Here is a 22,500-nt window from a genome sequence, read left to right on the forward strand (position 1 = left end):
CCGTAGATGTCCAGAACCCCGATGAAGGAGTGCTGCTTGCTGGAGGTGTGCAGCGCCTTGTTGATGTGCTCCACGATCCAGTCGAAGAGGTGGGCATAGATGTGCTTGGCGAGGGCGTTGCGGGCGTTGATGGCCTGCTGGCAGGACATGGTCTTCACGAACGTCTCAGAGGCGGTGGCCAGCTTCCGGTGGCAGAGCCAGTGGTCCATCTGCTTCAGCTCCACACCCAGCAGTCTGCAGAAGTGCTGCAGGTGGACGTCGTTCCTCTGCGGCACAAACAGAACCGAGTCAGAGCATCGACAGAACCCCGAAGAGTCTCCGAACTGCCGGGGGACGTACTGCGACATGGCAGGACTCTCCGTCCCGCTCAGAGACGATCTCCACGTTGCCAAGGTGAAGGATGGAGGCCATGATCTTAAAGATGCTGCTCTGACTGCTCTCCTTTATGCCTGCACACACACACACACACACACACACAGAGTTCACACACACACAGAGTTCACCCTTCATACTCCTCCTGCTGAAGGAGACGTCTTACCCAGCAGTGTGAAAGCCTCTCTGGTCTTCTTGAAGTCGTCAGCATCGTTAACTCCCTCGATGAAGATGTTCTCTCCTAGAGACGTGTAGGTGAAATCTTCTGCACTCACTGAGGGAACATGAGAGAAATCAGCCGCTGCAGAATCCTCTGATGAAGACCTGGACGTCTCCGGCGTTCAGACTCACTGAGACTGAGGTCTTTGAACTCTGGCAGGCTGGCTGAGGCGCATAGCTGGTAGAAGATGTGGTAGTTCCTCTCTTCTTCAGCCTGGAGAAGAAATGATAGACCTTCAGGCAGCAGTAGTGGATCGGCAGCAGGGGGCGCTGCAGTGAGAAGAACTCACCTGGAAGACGACGCGGGATTTCTCCAGCAGGTAGGTCCTCATGTTGGCTCCAATGATGTGGTAATGTCTGCTGAAGCCGATCTGAATGTACTTGCCAAAGCGGCTGCTGTTGTCGTTTCGGGTGGTTTTGGCGTTCCCGATGGCCTGAAGGGAAAGTAAATTGGGAGGAAGACATTAGCTGTTAAATCTTTGCTGTGTCTTAAAGACGGTGTCATTGGCATAGAGGCAACTCCAGAGTAAACTAGCTCATGTCTGGTTCTGTGAGAAGGAGCTGAACGTCTCTGACCTCCATGATGGGGTTGGAGGCCAGAACCTTCTCCTCCACATTAGCGTCGCTGGAGGAGCCGCCCACCGTGGCAAAGTATCTCATGGCGTACTTTGCCGAAACAGTCTTTCCTGCTCCAGATTCTCCGCTCACAATGATTGACTGGTTCTTCTCGTCTCTAACGTAAATAAGGCAAAGGTGTTCACGTGACCAGATTTATTCTGTTTCACTCAGAGAAATTTGTGAGGCCTTGACCCTGGAGGTGCTTCAGCCTCAGGCGTACCTGGCCATCTGTTTGTACGCTTCCTCAGCCACGGCGAAGATGTGAGGATCCATGTCCCCCATGTTCTGACCGCTGTAGGCGGTGATCACCTCCTCCCCATAGATCTGCAGCTGCTCATACGGGTTGATGGCCACCAGGACGATACCTGGAACCCAGAGACATCACTAAGGCGAAACATCTTCTGGAGGAAGCTGAGCTCATGTGAGCCGTTAGCGATCTGATAAAAACGACGTTAAGGCTCCCTCACTTAGCTCACTCCACCGGACATGTTCATGCTAAGGTTGTAACGATTGCATACTCACTGTGGCACAGAATCAGACTGTTTTGTTTGCAACACCGAGGTGATAATGTAGACCGTGTTGCTAAGCAACCAGTCACAGCGTGATAACGACATCCTGTGGGTGGGAGACGAGACTGGGCACCCAACTAGTTTATCAAACTTGCTGGTTTTCAAATGTTGGTCGCTGTCCGTGGTCATGTCCTTCACCAGTGAACTGCATCCCTGCTCTTCTATTCTTTTCTTTCTTAGAGGCCAATGAGTTCGTCCTCCTCGTCCGTTCACACCATGGCTCAAATTGTGGAAATTAAGGAATTTGTCAGGAGAAATGTAGGAAATTCAAACGCAGGACTGTGGAATCTCAGCCGTCTGTAGACAGTGCTGGCAGAGTCTGTACCAAATACACAGAGTATGTTGGAGTCTGCAGAAAAACTCCAGTTTTAAAGCTAAGGACTGCAGGGGGCGGAGCTTCAACATGTGATCAGGAAGTCTTAAAGTGATCCTTTGCGTATTTGAGCTTCTGTGGATCTCCAGATTATTCATTGAAAATAAAATGAAATGCCCAGAGGCAATGCTAGCTGACACACTACTGGCTGCTGACTGCAGCCAATCCAGAAGTCCCATTCCCTTTCCTTGGTTCTGATTGGCTGAACCCCCAACAGCAGAGATCAGAAAGACTGTAGACATTAGCTTCTGCTGTGGAGCTAAGATGGTTTCTACTCTGCATATTAAGGGATATTTGATATTTCTATTAAAATAGAATTACTTTTAGAGGGAGTTCAGGTATTTTAGCCGTTAGCTGCCACCTGTAGTCCCTGACCACCATGAATACTGAGGGTTCACTGTAATTACATGATAAATAACAAGGGAGCCATCGCATTAAAGAGTTGTCATAGAAACACAACAGGGTAGGTAAGAAAAATATTTAAAATGTTGATTTATGAAAATATTATTTATAATGAAAGAAGTTTAGAGGAAACGATAAAGTGGCCCAGTGGGTCAGTAAGGTTCTGGTTCGGGGGTTCTGGGCGGACTGACCGCAGTAGGTGTAGATGTTGTTGGACTCCAGGAAGCGGACCCTCAGGTTGTGCAGCACGGCGGGTTCATGAAGGTAGCTGAGAGCCGTCAGGTCGTTCTCCCCCACCAGGATGTCGGGATTCCTGAGGAACGGCAGAGCGTTGGCCTTCGGACCCACCTGGTACTCCAGGGGCTGGACCAGAACACAACACAGTCAGGACCCAGAGCAGCCATGTTGGAGCTGTTTCTGCTTGGCATCCTGAGCTAAACATTAAAACATGTTTGACCCAAGCCGAGATAAAGACGGAGGAACTGATTTATTTCCTCCGATCCGGGCGTCACTGCAACTGAAAATCAACAAGTCATAAAACAATAAAAACATTCTTCCTTTAACGCCTGCAGCTGTCAGGACAAAATAACTACGAGGATGACTAAACACAGAGGAGCCATTATTATTTAACAAGGTTGAAATGAGCTGAAATAACAGATCCTGAAAGCAACACGTCACGCGGCTGACGCCACAGAATCGAACCGGGTTCAAAAGCTCAGGTCCGATTTGAATACATTTACAGTCTGACGCCCATAAAAGGAAAACTGCTTCGGATCAGAGCAGCCAATCAGAGAGCCTGGTGAGCTCCGGGCGTCTGAATGGTTTGATAAAGAAGGTAGAAAACTGTGGGTCCTTCTGGATCCCACTGGATTCTACTGGATCCTGATCATACAGAGATAAAATGATTAATCAGATGAACGGATTACTAAATAAATGGGCTCTTTGCACCTGCTGCACCGACGTCACAACCGCATGCGCAAATGCGGCTCTTGTTTCCGCTTTGAGTTACCATGACAGCTAGAAAAGACAAAGTCTTATTTCAGACACAAATAAAACAATACTATGAACATTATTGTCTTCCTAATATAATGGGCTTTTAAGTTTTCAAGGATTTCCAAACGATCCTGAATTAAGAAGACGGTGGCTTGTAAATATTTGTGCTACCAGTTAAAGCTAACGCAGCACAGCAAAGTTTACATCCTTCACTTCACTCCGGATCAACTTCTTCAGCCTAAAGCAGAAGGTAAAGGAGCCTCCTGTGTTATTTCCATGGAATCACTTCTGTATTCAGCCTGAAAGAGTTTATGGGAACCAGAGAGCAGACCAGAACCAGACAGCCGAGCTACTGATCCGCCTGGACACACTGCTGTAAACACCGTCCTGCTTCACAAGAAGCATGCAAAACTAATAAAGTGAAATAACATGGAGACCTTAAGGAACACGGCCATATTTTTCTAAAAGCAACAACTGAACCTGAACAGTCAGCTGAACTAGAACTCCGACACCAGAGCTGCTCTACTGCTAAGCTATGGGCTTGTTGTTCCTCAGGCTGCAGAAGCAAAAAGCCTGAACCGTAAAATCCCCGTTACTTGGTCTCTGACACTAACGACAATAAACCACCTAATATACTTGAACACAAGGTAAAAACATTGTCCGTTAGAATGGATGAAAAATGTTTAGATACTTAGATAGCACATTTTTACAAGAAAAATGTCCGGCATAAGCTAAAGCTAATGTTACCAACAAAGTTTAAAGACAGTAAAACTCACCTTCGTATCTGTGTATAAGGAGGCGAACATGTTAAAACCTTTCTCCAGCTTATTGTTACCTTAGACGAGGTAACAAGTAACCCCCAGTTCCCCTGCAAACACCCAGTGGAAAGAGCCTTTTTCAACAGATCGGAAACGACTGAGCCGGAAGCTGAGGAGCAAAGAGCCCGTCGTCATGATTAATACGACTGAATGAGTCATTTATTTCATCCAGAGGATTCTGGATCCGCTCATTTCCAGAACTTTCCTCCTGTTTTCAACCACATTTACAGATCTAAAATACGACGTCTCTCTGACCTCTGACCTCATGAGCAGCCGCCATCTTGACTCACCAGAGCCCTGATGATCCTGATTTATTATGATTAACAAAGCAGCCGATTATCATCAATAATCAATGACACGGCTGACCTCTGTTAGAACAACGCCTGGCCCAGACGGTACCAGGTGGTACCAGGTGGTACCAGAACCACTCACCGTCCCGTCCTCCAGCTGCAGGTGCAGAACCGCCTCGCCCTCCTTGTAGTCCCTGGTGATTTCTGCAGCTTTCCACACATCGTCCGGGTCCGGGACCCAGACCCGGGTCAGCTGAAACAGAACCAGAACCGGGTCAGCCTAAACACAACCAGAACCTGGACCAGGACCAGAACCGCCTGTAGCAGGAAGACCAGAAAGTGCAAACAGGAAGTGAAACAGTCGAGGGCTTTTACTGTGGAGGAGCACTTCCTGTTGAAACTGAAGGAAAGTTTCCCAGCTGCTGACTGGGATCAACACCAGACAATATACTGGTTCTACTGGTTCTACTGGACCCGACCCACCAGGTTCTACTGCAGGTCTGATCAGCTGGCCTCCTTCTGCTTCTGGGTCCAAAAGTTTGAGAAAGTTCTGTTTGTTTGGTTCTGGTTTTTTGGACTCCTGCCCCAAAAGATCGAGGATGTGTTCTGGTTCTGGTTCTGGTTCTGCAGATTTCTAGCTTGACGGTTGCCAGCAGTAACAGACCAATTTGATCCCAGAATGGTTCTGGTTCTACAGCCTCAGCTGGATCAGAACCGTCTGATCCAAATGGACAAAACCAGCAGCTTGTGTCGGATCAGAACCAGGAGTTCTGATCAGATGCTCATTGAATCAGAACATCTAGAATCTAGATGATGATGAGCTGTTCTGATCTGATCGGCTGGTTCTGAACCGGGCCCTGCCAGAACCTCTGAGTGTCGATGAGTTTCTGCAGATCAAATCGGCTCTGGCTAATCGGGTCAGCGGTTCTGATGGAGGTCCACATGTTTACATACAGGCTGGAAGCTTCAACTCCACGGGTCAGAACCGGGCCGGGACAGCACAGAACTAAATATCCCACAATGCAACGGGTCCAGCTCTCCCTGCTGAGCCCAGCCGGGTCAGAACCGACTTCCTGATCCAGAACCAGGAAGGTTCTGATCCAGATCTGATCCAGAACCAGAACCAGGAGCGGGGAACAGCGGTCCGGTTCTGAACCACTCCGACCCAGTAACGGTTCTGATCCGATGACAGAACCAGAGAACCTGTTGAACCTTACTGGTCCAAAGTTCTACTGAACCGAACCAGCTGCTGTTGCCAAGGCAACCAAGCCCACAGGAAGTGACCTCATCATGTAAATGTGCCGCCGCTCATTTCCATCATGTTTACATGCAGGTGAGTCACGTTCGGTCACATGACCCACAGGAGCCAATCACAGCCCGGCTCTGGAGCATCTGAGGTTCTGGTTCTGCCGGGTCACACTGCGGTTCGGCCAATCAGAGGCCTGGGGGCAACAAGAGCCTGTTAACCTGGGACACACGAGGCAGCAGCCAATCAGAGAGCAGCATGCTGCCAGCAGGCTCTCAGCAGGAAACACACACACACACACACACTGACACACTAAAACACACACAGCTGATTAAAGGGAAACCTCCATGTTTACCATCCAGCCTCTCTGTGCCAGGAGGGAGTGTGTCAGTGTGTGTTTTAGTGTGTCAGTGTGTGTTTTAGTGTGTCAGTGTGTGTTTTAGTGTGTCAGTGTGTGTTTTAGTGTGTCAGTGTGTGTTTTAGTGTGTCAGTGTGTGTTTTAGTGTGTCAGTGTGTGTTTTAGTGTGTCAGTGTGTGTTTTAGTGTGTCAGTGTGTGTTTTAGTGTGTCAGTGTGTGTGTGTGTGTGTGTGTTTTAGTGTGTCAGTGTGTGTTTTAGTGTGTCAGTGTGTGTTTTAGTGTGTCAGTGTGTGTGTGTCAGTGTGTGTTTTAGTGTGTCAGTGTGTGTTTTAGTGTGTCAGTGTGTGTTTTAGTGTGTCAGTGTGTGTTTTAGTGTGTCAGTGTGTGTTTTAGTGTGTCAGTGTGTGTTTTAGTGTGTCAGTGTGTGTTTTAGTGTGTCAGTGTGTGTGTGTGTGTGTGTGTTTAGTGTGTCAGTGTGTGTTTTAGTGTGTCAGTGTGTGTTTTAGTGTGTCAGTGTGTGTGTGTCAGTGTGTGTTTTAGTGTGTCAGTGTGTGTTTTAGTGTGTCAGTGTGTGTTTTAGTGTGTCAGTGTGTGTTTTAGTGTGTCAGTGTGTGTTTTAGTGTGTCAGTGTGTGTTTTAGTGTGTCAGTGTGTGTTTTAGTGTGTCAGTGTGTGTTTTAGTGTGTCAGTGTGTGTTTTAGTGTGTCAGTGTGTGTTTTAGTGTGTCAGTGTGTGTGTGTGTGTGTGTTTTAGTGTGTCAGTGTGTGTTTTAGTGTGTCAGTGTGTGTGTGTGTCAGTGTGTGTGTGTCTGTGTGTGTTTTAGTGTGTCAGTGTGTGTTTTAGTGTGTCGGTGTGTGTGTGTAGGTGTGTGTGTGTAGGTGTGTGTATTTACATCCCTTTTGTGTGAACTGAAATGAATCAGTTTAACATTTTCTGCAGCTAAAATCTGAAAAGTGTGGCGTGTTTCTCGGCTCAGCTGCTTTCCGTTTTATTTCGGGTCGTCGGTCTGCAGCGGTTCTGGAGGAGCTGCAGAGACGCAGCGCTCAGGTCTGAGTGCAGAAGAGACACCAAACATGGTGGTGGCAGCATCATGCTGGGTGGAGGCTCAGGTCAGATTCAAGGCTACAATGGCCTAGTCAAAGCCCAGACCTCAGCTGCTCTCCATCCAGCAGGCCTGCAGCCTGAGGAGAAAACACTCCACACTTTTCAGATGTTAACAAAATCCTTTTCCTTCCAGGTCAAAGGTCGAAGGTCAGCAGCTGAGGAAGCAAGCAGGCAGGAGGATTGTACTAGACCTCCAGGAGGTTCTGGTTCTGACTGAAACCCGACCCAGCCGCTCCTCCCCGGTTGCGTCGCCACGGTGACGGCAGCCCTGGGCGCGCCGCAGCGCCTGGCGAGGAACTTTGATCTGAGGTCAAAGGTCACAGACAGACACGCCCGGAACGCAGAACCCGACCAGAACCAGAACCAGGTCAACACCTGCAGCTGGTTCTGATCCGGATCTCAGTGAAACACCAGGACGGGTTCTGACAGAGGGTCGGTTCTGATGGACCCGCAGAGACAAACATGACTGCTGGACGGTTGCTAACGGCAACAGAAACCCCTGCTCTCAGACTGCAGGTCTACCGGGTCAGAACCAGAACCAGAACCAACAGAGAGGAGGCTGGGTGAGCGTTACCATCCAGACCCGGAGGTTCCCTGCTGGAACCAGAACCAACAAAGACCTGCAGAGGTTCTGGTCTGACCCGGTCCGGGTCCAAACCCGGTGTGAAGCAGCAACAATCCTGAGGGGAACCAGAAACCGGACCTGTTGATGTGGTTGGCCTGGACCAGCCAGAACCAGAACCTCAGATGAGACGGGTCTGATGAGAACCGGATCAGAACCAGAAACCAGACAGACGTAATCTGTGGGATTAACCGGGCCCCGGGGGTTCTGTCCGGATTGTCCGGCAGAACCCTTAGCCCCGCCCCTTTAGGACTCATGTCAGCAGGGAGACCATCTGGACCTGATGAGGTCATGATGGTCCAGAACCACAATCAGAACCAGAACATCTTCATCATCATCATCATCATCATCGTCTCCAGAACTAAGAAGGTTTTCGGGTCAGAAACATTAAAAGGTTCTGACACAAACAATCAGAACCTTCACCTGGACCAAAACCAGCCTTTGGGTCGGTTCTGGTTCTAGTAATGACTGAAATGATGTTCCGGTTCTGGTCCATCACCGCCTCTCCAGGACCCGGCTGATGATCCACCGTGACCTCATAACCCATCATCAGCTGGACCGGGTCTGAGGTCATGATGGTCCAGAACCCCAGCTCTTCAGCTGAACCGGTCCTGGATCAGAGGTTCTGTTCCACTCCAGGGATTCAGCTCTGGTTCATTCAGAACTCTATTGAAAAACAGCCGAATTTAACCCGAACCGCAGACAGGTCCAGTTTGGTGGGGTTAACTCGGAACCTGTGAACTGATCAGAACTTCCCGAACCGTCCTCCTACATCCGGGTACCCCGGGAACCCCCACATCTCTACGGCTTTTCTGTTTTAATCCCTTTGTTCTGTCTCTGCCACAGAACTTTCCTCAACAACAACAGTGTTTATACTAATCTGGACAATGTGTAAACCTTAAGAGGTGAACCTTGACCTTCAGAACCCATCCGAACTCTGCTGACCCTCCTGTTGGGTTCGGCTCCCAGATGAAGCTCCACATCGCCGCAGTTTTCCTGTTTTCCGCCTTCTTCCTGCCTCTCCGTCCCGTTCCCCCAACCTGAGGCGCCTCCAGCCTCCGGCAGCAACAGGTGGAGCACAGCCGTAAAAACCCGCAGAAACTACACGAGGTTCTGTTCCAGTGGACCGAACCGGACCCGGATAGAGACGCTCTGCTGACCCAGAACGGGTCAGAAGCTGGACGGAGTTCTGGACGGCAGGCGTTAAACTGGACTCACCTTGGTGAACAGCTCGTTCACAGACATTCTTCCTCCCAGACCCGTAATCGCTCTAGAAGTGACCTCTGACCCCCATCAGGAGTCTACCGAGTCCCTCTGATCCGGATCGGTTCTGGACCCGCTGCGGGGCGCCCCGGTTCCGGTTCGGCCACACCAGCAGGTGTCCGCCGGAGTTTCGCTCACTTTGTTGGGATCGGCTCAGGTGTTGCCTCCCGCTGTCCGTCGGTACCGCCTCTCTCTCCGGGTCAGACGGTCTAATGCGGCCCAGACGAACCGGAACCAAGCCGGGAGTAGAACCAGGAGCGCCAGCAGGTGGTGAACCGAATCCGTCCGGACCGGTTCTTCCTGACCGCCGTGTTTTCCGCCAGCAGCCCTCTGATTGGCTGCTTCCTGGATCCCAGCCAGGTTTCTACGGAAGGCACGCGCAAATGTGGAAGCACTCGCGGGCACGCGCAGAGACATGGAGCAGTGGTTCAAGCGGAGGCTCGGGGACCCGCAGGGGTCACGGGATCAGTCTGAGGGGTCAGAGGTTAAAACCAGCAGCTGGAGGCTTTTATTACATTTGAACTAAAAGTCCTGACCTGGTGGTGTTCGAATAAAATGCATTTATATCACAGAACAATGTTTGAAACGTAAGAAAAATGTCACTCAACTCATGAACCTTTAATAGCTTCCAGTGGGAGGAGGGGCTGAGTATTGGGGGGGGGGGGGGGGGGGGGTCTGTCGGGGGGCGGGGGGGGGTCCATGTCATGGGGGGGTTCATGTCATGGGGGGGTTCATGTCATGGGGGGGCTCCTGTCAGGGGGGGCTCCTGTTGCAGGTCCTGCCAGAGTCTCTGATGTCTCCAAACGTCTCCAACAGGAAGCTGTCATCAATAAGTTCCAACGCCTCGTCTGTCTGATCTGCTGTGATTCCTGCGTCTGTTTGTGGTTAAATTAACAGTGGAGGTGAAGAGCAGGAATGTGGCAGAACCGGGTCGACCGGGTCCAAAACATCAGGATTGCTGATGTTTGGGAGCTTCATGTTGCTCATTGTGATTATTGCAGGTTGATGAATATCAGTGAATCCTGGACGTTTCACTCAAGTTTGTCCTGAAGAGCAACTTCTGCTTCACTGAGTGACTAAAGCCTCGTTCCACCCAGACGGCTTGTATGGAGGGCCAAAAGGGACAAAAATAAGATAACTAGTGGTGGGAATAGCTTCCATTATTAATACAGTTAATTTCAGGGTCTGTAATAAATCACATTTTAAATAAAAACTATAATAAAATAAGCAAAATTTTCAATTCAAAAATCCTTTTTGATACTAAATTATTGAATAAAAGCCATTAAACATCAGAGAGGTTTCTAGTTTTTAATCTTCAGCTCCTTCATCAGATTGGAGCAGAGTTCATCTTTCCAGAGTTTCTCTGATCATTCATGGAGTTTGGTTAGAAATGTGAACTGTGGATGCTGACATTAGCTCAGTGGTTCTTAACCTGGGTTCGGTCGAACCCCAGGGGTTCCATAAGTCGGCCTCAGGGGTTCGGCGGAGGTAAACACACACCTGTGTAAAGTCGTGATGACCCGCCCCGCTTGGCCATCACTGGCTGCAGAGGATCATGTTACTTTGCTCGGCCAATCAGGGCTGCGGGGCATTTAGTGCGCGCAGTATCAGCGGCTGTCGTAGTTGTACGTCGCGTGGTTTCTTTCTTAATATTTTAATCCATACTAAATATGTCGAGCAAAAAAAGAAGAAAATGAACAGACTTTGCTCTGAAGATGCACCTGCCAAGGTGAAGCCACGCCTCTCTGAAGCCACGCCTCTCTGAACTGGTCTCCCAAAAACAGCAGCAGGAGTCTCACTGATTTGCAGGTATGTCATTTGTGCAAAACTTTATTCTGGCCCCAAAAAAGTATTTTGTGGATTCAAAACGACAAAAAACAAATTAAATTTAAAATAAAAAAAAATTAAGTTATTAAAAAAATTTTAATTCTTTGAAAAAATCCAAATTTATTTTTAATTAGTAAAATAGTAAAAAAAATATTTTGGGGGCTGAAATTCTTTTATGGGGCCGAAATATTTTTGGGGGGCCAGAATAAAATAACACTGTAACTTGCTGTGAGTTCATGGTTTTGTTCTTTGAGCAAAGTGACGTTCATGTACGGCTCATTTTGTGCACCAGCAAAAAAACATATACATACAGTACAGACCAAAAGTTTGGACCCACCTTCTAATTCAATGGGTTTTCTTTATTTTCATGACTATTTATAAGGCAATAAATCCCACTTATTAACCTGACAGGGCAGGTTGACCTATGAAGTGAAAACCATTTCAGGTGACGACCTCCTGAAGCTCATCAAGAAAATGCAGAGTGTGTGCAAAGCAGTAATCACAGCAAAAGGTTGCTACTTTGAAGAAACTAGAATATAAGGGCTATTTTCAGTTGTTTTACACTTTTTTGTTTAGTGCATATTTCCACATGTGTTATTCATAGTTTTGATGCCTTCAGTGTGAATCTACAATGTCAATAGTCATGAAAATAAAGGAAACTCATTGAATTAAAAGGTGTGTCCAAACTTTTGGTCTGTACTGTACGTCTTAAATTTGGGGAAAAAAAAGTATTTATCACTAAAGAAGGGTTCGGTGAATCTGCATATGAAACTGATGGGTTCGGTACCTCAAAAAAGGTTAAGAACCACAGCACTGGCTGCTACATGTGTAGCATGGAGGCGTATTTTAGGCTGGAGGAACTTTGCTAAGAGCTAACTCCTTTTAGCACAACTTGAACATAACGATAGTCTTCTCCAGCGTCCATTCAGATCATTAGGAAGCAAAATTGAACCCTGAGTGGCCGAGAGAAGCAGCTTGATCTGCTGTTAGCAGACGTAGCTGTGCGTCAGATTTACGGCGTTTTAAAAAATAAAATGATTTTGTTTTTAAAAATCATTTTTAAAAATTATCAAAATAAAATCTTAAATAATAATGGGCGTGCCGTGGTGGCGTAGTGGTTAGCGCGACCCATATTTGGAGGCCTTGAGTCCTCGACGCGGGTCGCGGGTTCGACTCCCGGACCCGGCGACATTTGCCGCATGTCTTCCCCGTTTCCTGTCAGCCTGCTGTCATTTAAGGGACACTAGAGCCACAAAATACCCTGGAGGGGTAAAAAAAAAAATGTCTAGGCTTTGTAAATAATTATATTACATCATTGATTAAATGTTTACCTAATTCTTTTAATATCCGATTTACAAATATGTCATTAAATCATTGAGATGCAAACTCATCATTAATTATCTTGTTGAATTGAAGTGTGAAAATGATGGCGGCGTCTAACGGAGGACATTAATGAGTTTAAATATGAGCTCAGAATTTTACATTCTATATATATAACAATAACCTGAAGCAGCCAGTATTGATTCTGATCTTCTGAGGTTAAATTAATGTTTCCAACCAAACCTGTGATCAGACTCTAAACTCTGGATCCTAACCTCACCACACGGTTCAGTCTGAAATTCCTCCCATTGACTTGAATTCCTCCAATCACAGAACAGAAGGAGAAGAACAATGAAGACCGACATGTAGTTGTAGCAAAGCAGCGGAGGAAGTGATGATGATGATGATGATGATAATAATAACAACAACAATAATAATAACAATAATAATAATAATAATAATAATAATAACAATAATAATAACAATAACAACAACAATAATAATAACAATAATAATAATAATAATAATAATAATAATAATAACAATAATAACAATAACAACAACAATAATAATAATAACAATAATAATAATAACAATAACAACAATAACAATAATAATAATAATAATAACAATAACAATAATAATAATAATAATAAGCCTGTTTGGGACATTTTATCGTTTGTTTACAGCGTAGCTTCTTAGCTAGCTTCACTGTCGGACAAGCTAACACTTTTCATCACAGCCAGACGATAAAATCCCATCATTTCAACAAAAGGTGAATTTTTCCCCACAGCAGAACCCCAGAGTGACCCGGCTGTTATCGGCCCGCTTGTGTAATGTGATGGTAAGTGAACTTTGACCCCGCCACCCCGTCAGAGGCTCCTTACCTTACAGTAGGGGTTATAATCAGAGGCCATCCTGCCGGGTTCAGAACCAGACGTGTCTGAGCCGCAGCTATTATCCCGACTGGTCCACTCCCAGACACACCTGCTGCAGGTATGAGCCGCTCACCTGGAGGCCCCGCCCACTTCCCACACAATCACAGCTACCGGACTGGCGCCCTTAAATAAAACCCGGCCCGGTCCGGGTTCTGGTTCTGATCCGGGTTCAGGTCCGGATTTACTGTGAAGGGAAAGCAGAGATGGATCAGGGCGGGCTGACTGATCAGAACCAGTTACAGGACAGGATCCCACAGTGAAGCACGGTGGTGGCAGCATCATGCTGAGCCTATTCATCAATGGAAGCTTTTCTGGAGCCTCACCAGTCTGCAGCTGGACTCCTGGACCAGAACCAGAACCAGACCCGGTTCAGACGTCTGACCCAGTGTGGAGGATCAGCCACCTGCTGAAGTTCTGACCCGGTTCTGGAGGCTCGTCTCTGATTGGAATCGGACCAGAACTGGGCCTGGTAGGGTTCTGGAAGGATGAACTGGGTCGTTATGGACTCAAACATTTATTCAGTGTTTAAGATTCATTTTTAAAGAATCAGTTCATTTAATGAATCAGTTCATTAAAATGATTCATTCTTCAGCCTGGTGGAAACACAGCTGCTGTTATTCTATCTGGTTCTGGTTCTGGTTCTGGTTCCAGGTCCAGTCTGAAGCCAGTACAGAACCACTGGGACTATCTTGAGTTTGGGTCAGAGCAGCCAGGCTCTTTCACAATAAAAGCCTGAGGGTGGAGCAGCAGCTGAGCAGTCTGTGCTGCTGAGTCATCCTGGTCCCTCTGACTCACCTGATCCAGGTCTGATCCTGGATGATCCGGTCTGCCGACCCAGAGTCTGGTTCCGCTCCGAGCAGCGGGCCGGCGGCGCCCCCTGGTGGCCGTCTGGAGAACTGAGCGATTATTGGACATTTTATGGATATTATGGTGATGGATGACGTTTATCAAACTGTGTGGTCTGGTGGTCCGCAGGTCGGAGCTGGTTAATAATAATAATAATAATAATAATAATAATAATAATAATAATAATAATTCTTATTAATATTATTATTATTAATAAAGGCCTTCAGCTCCAGGCCTCAGAATATTTAAACTGACTCTTTAAATCGGTTTCAGCTTTTATTTTGAAAGGCCAGGCCATCTATCAGCTGTTTGATTAACTATAGATCAGAAATAAACAGGAAGTGATCACATGAACGTATCTAAATTATTGATGACCATAAATGGAGAATAAGGTTAAAAATCACTTCAGTCCATAACATATTGTAGCAGTCATAAAGGTCAGAGGTCAACAATGTTTGTTTACATAATGAAGCATAAACAGCAGCTCAAAAATAAACCCACAGGTCAGAACCAGAACTGGATCAGAATATCTGGCTTATATTTTAGTTTAACTTGAGATTGATTGATTGATTGATTGATTGATTGATTGATTGATTGATTGATCCTCAGGCTCCAGGTTTGAAACTCGCTGCAGATCAGAAGCATGAAAGACTCAGACTGGACTGGTTTACTGGTTTATTACTGGTTAGTTGCTGGTTTGCGGTCCAGCTCTCGGTCAGTGGGTCAGTGGGTCAGTGGGTCTGCGCCGTCGGCTGCAGCGCTCTCCTGAACGGGTGGCTGCAGGCGTCCATCTTGTCCAGCAGCTGCTCCTTCCTCAGGCTGTAGAGCTGCTCCAGGATCCGGCCCTGCTGCTGCTCTTTGACCTCCTGCGCCTGCTGGTGGCGCTGCAGCTGCTGCTGATGCTGCATCTGGGCCTGCAGGTCTGCCTGGTAGGCGACTGCAACCCGCCTGCGGCTGCGCAGACAGAGGGAAGAAACAACAAACCTTCAGGTCTTTACATGTTGAATCCGTGGCGTCTGTTTGTGGTTACTATGGTAACGGTTTTACTGAGGCTGCGGTGAACTCTGGGTTTAACAGCTTCATTATTTACTGATAACTAATAATAAACTAGCTTTAAAACCATAACTTAGTTTTTAACTAAACACGATTATTAATATTTTACTAAACCTGTTTATCATTTCATGTAATAAACTGGTTACTATGGAAACCGTACGATCCGACCCAGGAAAGGTTCACCTGCTCGGTCCGCAGGTGACCGAGCAGGTGAACCTTTATATAATAAATCCCAACAGGAGCAGAAATATTTAATATTCCAGGTTTCTGTGTTGTTTTGTAACATAATCAGAAACTGAGTTATTACTTCTGCTGGTTATTATTATTGTTATTATTATTATATTCATGTATGTTTGTAAGCAGCCAGGTCAGTTGATGATGATGATGATGATGAATCCTACCTCCTCCTCTGCTCCTCCTCCTCCATGGCGGCCAGCTCCCTCCGTCTCTTGGCCTCCTCCTTCTCCCTCTCCAGCTGTTCTTGTCTCTCCTTGTTTTTCTCCACTGATCAGATTCAGGAGGAGAAACAGGCTGAGAATCAGAAAACCAAGCGGCTCCATCCTGATCCACCAGCAGCTCCTCCTTACGTTTGGTCTGGATCTGCAGCCGCTGCGTCTCCAGCACCTCCTCCATCAGCCGGTCGCGGGCCTCCCTGCGCAGCCGGCTCTCCTCCTCCCTCTTCTTCCACGTCTCCTTCAGCTTCTCCTCCATCAGCTGCTCCGTCTCCTGCTCCTCCTTCTTCTGCTTCTGCAGCTCCTCGGCCAGATACTGCCGGTACCTCCGCTGCTCCTCGCAGCGCTCCGCCTGGAGACAGACACGCAGCAGGAGCAGGAAGCAGACCCCTGACCCCTGACCTCTGACCCTGAGCCGCCTACCTTCCTCTGCGCCTCCTCCTGCCGCTGCTCCGTCTCCTCCTTGTCGATCTGCTGCAGGATCTTCATGTCCGTCTCCAGCTCCTGCTGCTGCTCCTGCGCCAGGCGCCTCATCTTCAGCCGCAGGTCCTGCTCCAGCTGCTGCCGCCGCTCCCGCCGCCGCTGCTGCAGCAGCTGCTCCTCCCGCTGCTGCAGCAGGAGCTCCATCTTCTGTTGCTCCAGCTGCCGGAGGACGGAGGAGGACAGAGGTCAGAGGTCAAGCCTGGGCAGGCAGCGCAGTACAGCGCGGCGGGGCTCACCAGGAGCAGCGCCTCCTCCTCCTTCAGCTCCTTTTCCTGCTGCCGCCGGCTCTCCACCGCCTCCATCTGCTCCTGCAGCATCTGCCGCAGCTCCTCGTCCCGCTGCCGCTGCTCCAGCTGCTGCCGCGCCTCCTGCTCCTCCTTGACCTGCCGGTCGGCCTCCCACAGCCGGTGAAACAGCTCCTCCTCCTCCTGCTGCCGCAGACGCTCCTCCTGCTGCATCTCCAGCTGGTGGCGGCGCTCCCGGTCCACCTGCTGCTGGCGGCGCCGGCTCTGGATGCAGCGCAGCTCCTCGCAGCGCTCCCTGAGGAGCAGACATGAGTTGGTAACGGTTTCTGTGGACCAGTTCCTGGTTCTGGTTCCTGGCCCGGTGTGAACAGAGCTGCTGTTTCTCAGACAGACCCGGGTCAATCTGCGTCGTTGGGAACCGGACTCGGTTCTGGTGGGCGGTTCTTACGTGAACAGCTGGTCCATCTTGTCGGACACCAGCTGCAGCCTCTCTCTCTCTCTCTGGTCCTTCAGGGTCTTCGCTCGCTCCCTCATCTTCACCTGCCTCTCCAGCGTCGTCTCCTTGCTGTCCTCCAGCTGCTGCAGCAGCTGCTGCTCTTCCGCCACCAGCAGCCGCCTGAGCCTGAGAGACACACGCCGCGTCACCGAGGTCCGCTCCGAGTTCCGGTTCTGGTTCTGTTCTGATACCTGTCTCTCTTCTGGCTGATGTTGGCCTCGTGCTGCTCCAGCTCCGCCTCCACGCCTCTCGCCACGGCTCCTCTGACGTAGCAGCGCTCGCAGCGCTGCAGCCACCACTGCTTCATGCTGCAGTCCCGGTACTCTTTGGTGAACCCCAGAACCTCGTCCCGGATCTCCTTCAGCTTCTGGTTCCGGTCCACCAGGTGCTGGACGGGATCCTTCTGGATCATCTTGTGTCTCTGAGACATAGAGACACGGAGACATGAGACACGGAGACATGAGACACGGAGACGTAGAGACACGGAGACGTCACAGCAGGAAACGACTAGATTTACAGACGGTTTGATACTTTTAGAACCGTCATCATTTAATTAATTTAATCATAGATTTATTTATTGTTTCTCTATGACTCTGAATTGTTTCTTGACTCCCACTTGGTGGCCCCCTGTGGAACCCTGTGGCCCTCTGTGGCCCCCTGTGGAACCCTGTGGCCGTCTGCGGCTCTCTGTGGAACCCTGTGGCCCTCTGTGGCCCCCTGTGGCCCTCTGTGGAACCCTGTGGCCCTCTGTGGCCCTCTGTGGAACCCTGTGGCCGTCTGTGGCTCCCTGTGGCCCTCTGTGGCCCCCTGTGGAACCCTGTGGCCGTCTGTGGCCCTCTGTGGAACCCTGTGGCCCTCTGTGGCCCCCTGTGGCCCTCTGTGGAACCCTGTGGCCCTCTGTGGAACCCTGTGGCCCTCTGTGGCCCTCTGTGGAACCCTGTGGCCGTCTGTGGCTCCCTGTGGCCCTCTGTGGCCCCCTGTGGAACCCTGTGGCCGTCTGCGGCTCTCTGTGGAACCCTGTGGCCGTCTGCGGCTCTCTGTGGAACCCTGTGGCCCTCTGTGGCCCCCTGTGGAACCCTGTGGCCCTCTGTGGCCCCCTGTGGCCCTCTGTGGAACCCTGTGGCCCTCTGTGGAACCCTGTGGCCCTCTGTGGCCCCCTGTGGCCCTCTGTGGAACCCTGTGGCCGTCTGTGGCTCTCTGTGGCCCCCTGTGGCCCTCTGTGGAACCCTGTGGCCCTCTGTGGCCCCCTGTGGCCCTCTGTGGAACCCTGTGGCCGTCTGTGGCTCTCTGTGGCTCCCTGTAGCTCCCTGTGGCCCTCAGTGGCCCCCTGTGGCCCTCTGTGGCCCCCTGTGGCCCTCTGTGGAACCCTGTGGCCGTCTGTGGCCCCCTGTGGCCCTCTGTGGAACCCTGTGGCCCTCTGTGGAACCCTGTGGCCCTCTGTGGCCCTCTGTGGAACCCTGTGGCCGTCTGTGGCTCCCTGTGGCCCTCTGTGGCCCCCTGTGGAACCCTGTGGCCGTCTGTGGCCCTCTGTGGAACCCTGTGGCCCTCTGTGGCCCCCTGTGGCCCTCTGTGGAACCCTGTGGCCCTCTGTGGAACCCTGTGGCCCTCTGTGGCCCTCTGTGGAACCCTGTGGCCGTCTGTGGCTCCCTGTGGCCCTCTGTGGCCCCCTGTGGAACCCTGTGGCCGTCTGCGGCTCTCTGTGGAACCCTGTGGCCCTCTGTGGCCCCCTGTGGAACCCTGTGGCCCTCTGTGGCCCCCTGTGGCCCTCTGTGGAACCCTGTGGCCCTCTGTGGAACCCTGTGGCCCTCTGTGGCCCCCTGTGGCCCTCTGTGGAACCCTGTGGCCGTCTGTGGCTCTCTGTGGCCCCCTGTGGCCCTCTGTGGAACCCTGTGGCCCTCTGTGGCCCCCTGTGGCCCTCTGTGGAACCCTGTGGCCGTCTGTGGCTCTCTGTGGCCCCCTGTAGCTCCCTGTGGCCCTCAGTGGCCCCCTGTGGCCCTCTGTGGCCCCCTGTGGCCCTCTGTGGAACCCTGTGGCCGTCTGTGGCTCTCTGTGGCCCCCTGTAGCTCCCTGCGGCCCTCTGTGGGCCCCGCCCCGCACCTTGGGAACCCCGGTCCTACAGCAGCTGATCAGAACCGAACAAACTTCCCTCAGATTGTTATTATTATGATTCATAAAGTCACAAACTGCTGTCCTCCTGCAGTGTTCAGGCTCGGACGGGAAGCCGGGCCGGGCCGGTACCTGGAGCCGAACCGGAACCGAGCAGAAAACCGGAACTTTTCTCACCATCGCCATGGTTCGGGGCAGAATGAGGCGGATGTCCCGACATTTCAATCTCCCGTCGCTCTCCATCATTTTCTCTCTTTTCTCACGGAACCGGATCAGTTAAAAACAGAACCGTCTCTGCGGCGGGCCGAAGTTCGGTTACCATAGCAACGGGACAACAGGAGCGAGCTTACGTCAGACGGCCGGATGCCGCTGACGGCTTCCTGGCAACCAGTACACTAAACTCAATTAAATGAATTTATTTAATATTAAAACATTAATTTTCCTAAAAGCAGATTTTATTTTCAGAAAATAACAAATTATTTTCATATGTTTGTCTGTTTAGAATAAAACTTATGACAGGAAAATAAATCAATAACCAGCCTGTTTTCTCTCACCCGGACACTAGGGGGCCCCAACGAGTTCCTCGCAGAATCACCTCCGGTACCGGTCCAGTTCACAGCAGAACTTTGTTTAGTTTTCGGTTTTGAATTAAGATTATAAAGAATATTTTAATTAAAATGAACTAAAATCTTCATGTTTTTATTTATCTTCTTATTTTATGACCAATTTTCTAATTTAACTTCTTACCTGCATTTTTTATTTATTTTTATTTTTATTTGTAAAAGCCATTTTAAGATATTTGGTAGGATTTGCTGTGAATATAGTTTATATTTATGGATGATCAATAATCTTCCACATTTCGGTGTAATTTTACCTGATGCCACACGGTGGCGCTATCGGCTGTAATTTCAACAAAACCAAAAACAGTGAATCTGCTTTGCTTCACACATGAAAATGAAAATCATCTTAAGAAATATTGAAATAGTGTGAAGTTAATAAAGTGATTTAAAAATGAATATAAAATGGAAAACTGGATTTTTATCATAAAAATGATAAATTATTCATGAAGCAAATAGTTTTATTGGGAATCAGGATTTTATTCCTCTGGAGACATTTTTATGGAACATTATTTGAATTATGGAGAAATGATCAGACTGACGCAGGAAACATTTGGGTTGATTTTTCCTGAATCGTCATGTTTGCTGCAGATTAAATGATTTTTCTTCTTGTTCTCAGTGGGAACAGAAACTTTCATCTGTGGCCTGCAGCATCACGCTGATTCCTCTCACGCTGATGTACAGCGCCTCCAGCTGGGCGGGAGGATGATCGACCTCAGCAGTTCCAGGATCTTCCATGTAACCTCCTGACTTCAGGAAGGATCCCACCCAGCACAGCTCCTCCGTCTCCAGCAGGGGGCGCACCAGGGACTCTGGAACTTCAACAGCGCCCGTCTTGAGATGCTCCATCTGGTGACAAACAGAGTTTTCATTAATTCACTAAACTATAATTGAAGTAAAATGTCAGTGAGAGTGAAGGAACGTACTATCTTCATGATCCGGTCCAGAGTTTCCGGACCGGATTTGATCAAAGCAGCTGGAATATTCTCTGGTAGATCTGCACAGAAAACGTTTCCTTAAACCTTAAACCTTTAGCAAACGGTTCTCTGCTAAACAGTTTTTAGTCTAACCACAAAACTTTGCTGTTGGATTAAGGTCTAGACTTTGACTAGGCCATTTTAAACATGCCAGCATCACAGACAGTGAGTTAATGTCCGCTCTGCTGTTGGATTGATATCTGCGCTCCGTATGTTTTAGATGAACCGACCCGGATAAGGAGCAGCCAGTGGAAGTGATTACCGGCCAAAGCGCAGACCAGCAGCTGAAGAGCTTCGGTCTGCTCTCTGGCAGCAGCTGAAACCAGATCCGTGAACGAAGCTGCGGCTCCTTCAGGCTGAGATCCTCCATCAGGGATCGGATCCAGCTGACAGGAGGACATGCAGAGTTTTACAGGCCGATCAGCAGCTGATGCCGTGTGTGGATGTTGGCTCTTACTGCCTCCTCCAGCTGAGTCAGAGAACATCCTTCCTCCAGAACCGCAGTGAGCTTCGGCAGCAGGTGACCGCAGCCGGCCAGCGACTCCCACACATCCACCTTCCCCTCCAGAACTGCAGAACCAACACAGAACATAAATCCTGAAAGATGGAAAGGAAGGAAACCGGGCTAAAGAAGAGGCTCCGTCTCAGCCGAGGCTGAAGAAAGAAACTATGACAGGATTTAAACTGGTTTTATGGATCTAATGATGTGAAGGCAAAGTGATTACTGGGAACTCAGAGAAGATTTAATATCAAACTGAAAATCCCTGATTTATAGAAACTCACTGCCAATCATGTCCTGTGCCAACGTCGTCAGTTTGCTGATTTGCCTCTTCATGAGTTGGATAGCTGGGAAGTTAATTAATAGGAAACTTAACGAGCTTCAATTTGACTTCATGTCAGTGTGAACATAAAATTAGAAAAAATTAAAAAGGAGAATATTCCAACCTGCGAACATCACAAGACCAAACCCTATGAAGATAAAAGCAGAGAGTTAACTTCACATGTTTAACTCCTGGTAAATTAATATTAGGTTCAGATTTAAATAGAAAACATTTTGCTCTTACTCAGAGTATTTCCATCCAGCATCATCTTTTGGAGAACAAAACCAAAAGTTTTATTTTGTGGGATGATGAAGGTTTTGATTCCAGACACCTGAGACTGTAAACCAAATCGGAGGAGCATGAAGCGACCCGATCACATGAAACTTTCATCTGCTGATTCTCTCCATCACTGATCTGGAGCCTGTTTGAACGGGGAAACCCCGTTATGATCCGTTATGATCCGTTATGATCCCTGTTATGATCCCTGTTAAGATCCGTTAAGATCCGTTAAGATCCGTTAAGATCCGTTATGATCCGTTATGATCCCTGTTATGATCCCTGTTATGATCCGTTATGATCCCTGTTATGATCCGTTATGATCCCTGTTATGATCCGTTATGATCCCTGTTATGATCCGTTAAGATCCGTTAAGATCCGTTATGATCCGTTATGATCCGTTATGATCCCTGTTATGATCCGTTAAGATCCCTGTTATGATCCGTTAAGATCCGTTAAGATCCGTTAAGATCCGTTAAGATCCGTTATGATCCGTTATGATCCCTGTTATGATCCGTTATGATCCCCGTTATGATCTCTGTTATGATCCCTGTTATGATCCGTTAAGATCCGTTATGATCCGTTAAGATCCGTTAAGATCCGTTATGATCCGTTATGATCCGTTATGATTCTGTTTAAATGACGTAAAAGTATCAGAGAACCAATTCATTTTACTGTTTTGTTCAGAGGCAGTCTGGACCAACAGTTCTGAACATTCTGGTCATCGTCAGCCAGATGAGCCGTTTGGTTTTCCTCTTCAGGCTCATTTGCTTATGAACTAATTTGTATTATTCTTA

General features: G+C 48.8%; 3 protein-coding genes across 11 annotated transcripts in view; all 3 read right to left on the reverse strand.

The window, feature by feature from the left end:
• Window positions 1-13,355, reverse strand: part of myo5b (myosin VB) — a 32,023-nt gene extending 18,668 nt beyond the window's left edge. For 2 of the 4 annotated variants that reach the window (XM_028025174.1, XM_028025172.1), the window contains exons 1-10: window positions 13,281-13,355; window positions 4,797-4,907; window positions 2,745-2,916; window positions 1,430-1,574; window positions 1,168-1,324; window positions 882-1,025; window positions 724-805; window positions 539-646; window positions 340-449; window positions 1-266 (exon numbers count right to left, since the gene is read on the reverse strand). In XM_028025174.1, coding sequence (XP_027880975.1) covers window positions 1-266; window positions 340-449; window positions 539-646; window positions 724-805; window positions 882-1,025; window positions 1,168-1,324; window positions 1,430-1,574; window positions 2,745-2,916; window positions 4,797-4,907; window positions 13,281-13,310 — 1,325 coding nt within the window. In that variant the 5' untranslated portion in view covers window positions 13,311-13,355. Of the gene's footprint in view, window positions 267-339; window positions 450-538; window positions 647-723; window positions 806-881; window positions 1,026-1,167; window positions 1,325-1,429; window positions 1,575-2,744; window positions 2,917-4,796; window positions 4,908-9,201; window positions 9,769-13,280 lie in introns of those variants that run through there. The other 2 variants (XM_028025175.1, XM_028025173.1) reach the window with 2 other exon arrangements.
• A 1,483-nt stretch (window positions 13,356-14,838) lies between these two features.
• Window positions 14,839-19,352, reverse strand: cfap53 (cilia and flagella associated protein 53). The gene is made up of 8 exons (XM_028025176.1): window positions 19,190-19,352; window positions 17,098-17,327; window positions 16,859-17,032; window positions 16,402-16,705; window positions 16,106-16,324; window positions 15,818-16,034; window positions 15,632-15,734; window positions 14,839-15,131 (listed from the first exon to the last, which is right to left on the reverse strand). The coding sequence occupies exons 1-8, from the start codon at window positions 19,256-19,258 to the stop codon at window positions 14,909-14,911; spliced, it is 1,539 nt and encodes a 512-aa protein (XP_027880977.1). The 5' UTR covers window positions 19,259-19,352; the 3' UTR covers window positions 14,839-14,908.
• Window positions 19,353-20,072: 720 nt separating this feature from the next.
• Window positions 20,073-22,500, reverse strand: part of LOC114149374 (uncharacterized) — a 6,149-nt gene continuing 3,721 nt past the window's right edge. For 2 of the 6 annotated variants that reach the window (XM_028025178.1, XM_028025177.1), the window contains 7 exons: window positions 21,671-21,764; window positions 21,552-21,575; window positions 21,390-21,452; window positions 21,064-21,203; window positions 20,869-20,992; window positions 20,556-20,626; window positions 20,073-20,478 (listed from right to left, as the gene is read on the reverse strand). In XM_028025178.1, coding sequence (XP_027880979.1) covers window positions 20,245-20,478; window positions 20,556-20,626; window positions 20,869-20,992; window positions 21,064-21,203; window positions 21,390-21,452; window positions 21,552-21,575; window positions 21,671-21,764 — 750 coding nt within the window. In that variant the 3' untranslated portion in view covers window positions 20,073-20,244. The remainder of the gene's footprint in view (window positions 20,479-20,555; window positions 20,627-20,868; window positions 20,993-21,063; window positions 21,204-21,389; window positions 21,453-21,551; window positions 21,576-21,670; window positions 21,765-22,500) is intronic. The other 4 variants (XM_028025179.1, XM_028025183.1, XM_028025180.1 and 1 more) reach the window with 4 other exon arrangements.

The sequence above is a fragment of the Xiphophorus couchianus genome, chromosome 8 (assembly GCF_001444195.1).
Source record: "Xiphophorus couchianus chromosome 8, X_couchianus-1.0, whole genome shotgun sequence".
In the NCBI taxonomy this organism is placed as follows: Eukaryota; Metazoa; Chordata; class Actinopteri; order Cyprinodontiformes; family Poeciliidae; genus Xiphophorus; species Xiphophorus couchianus.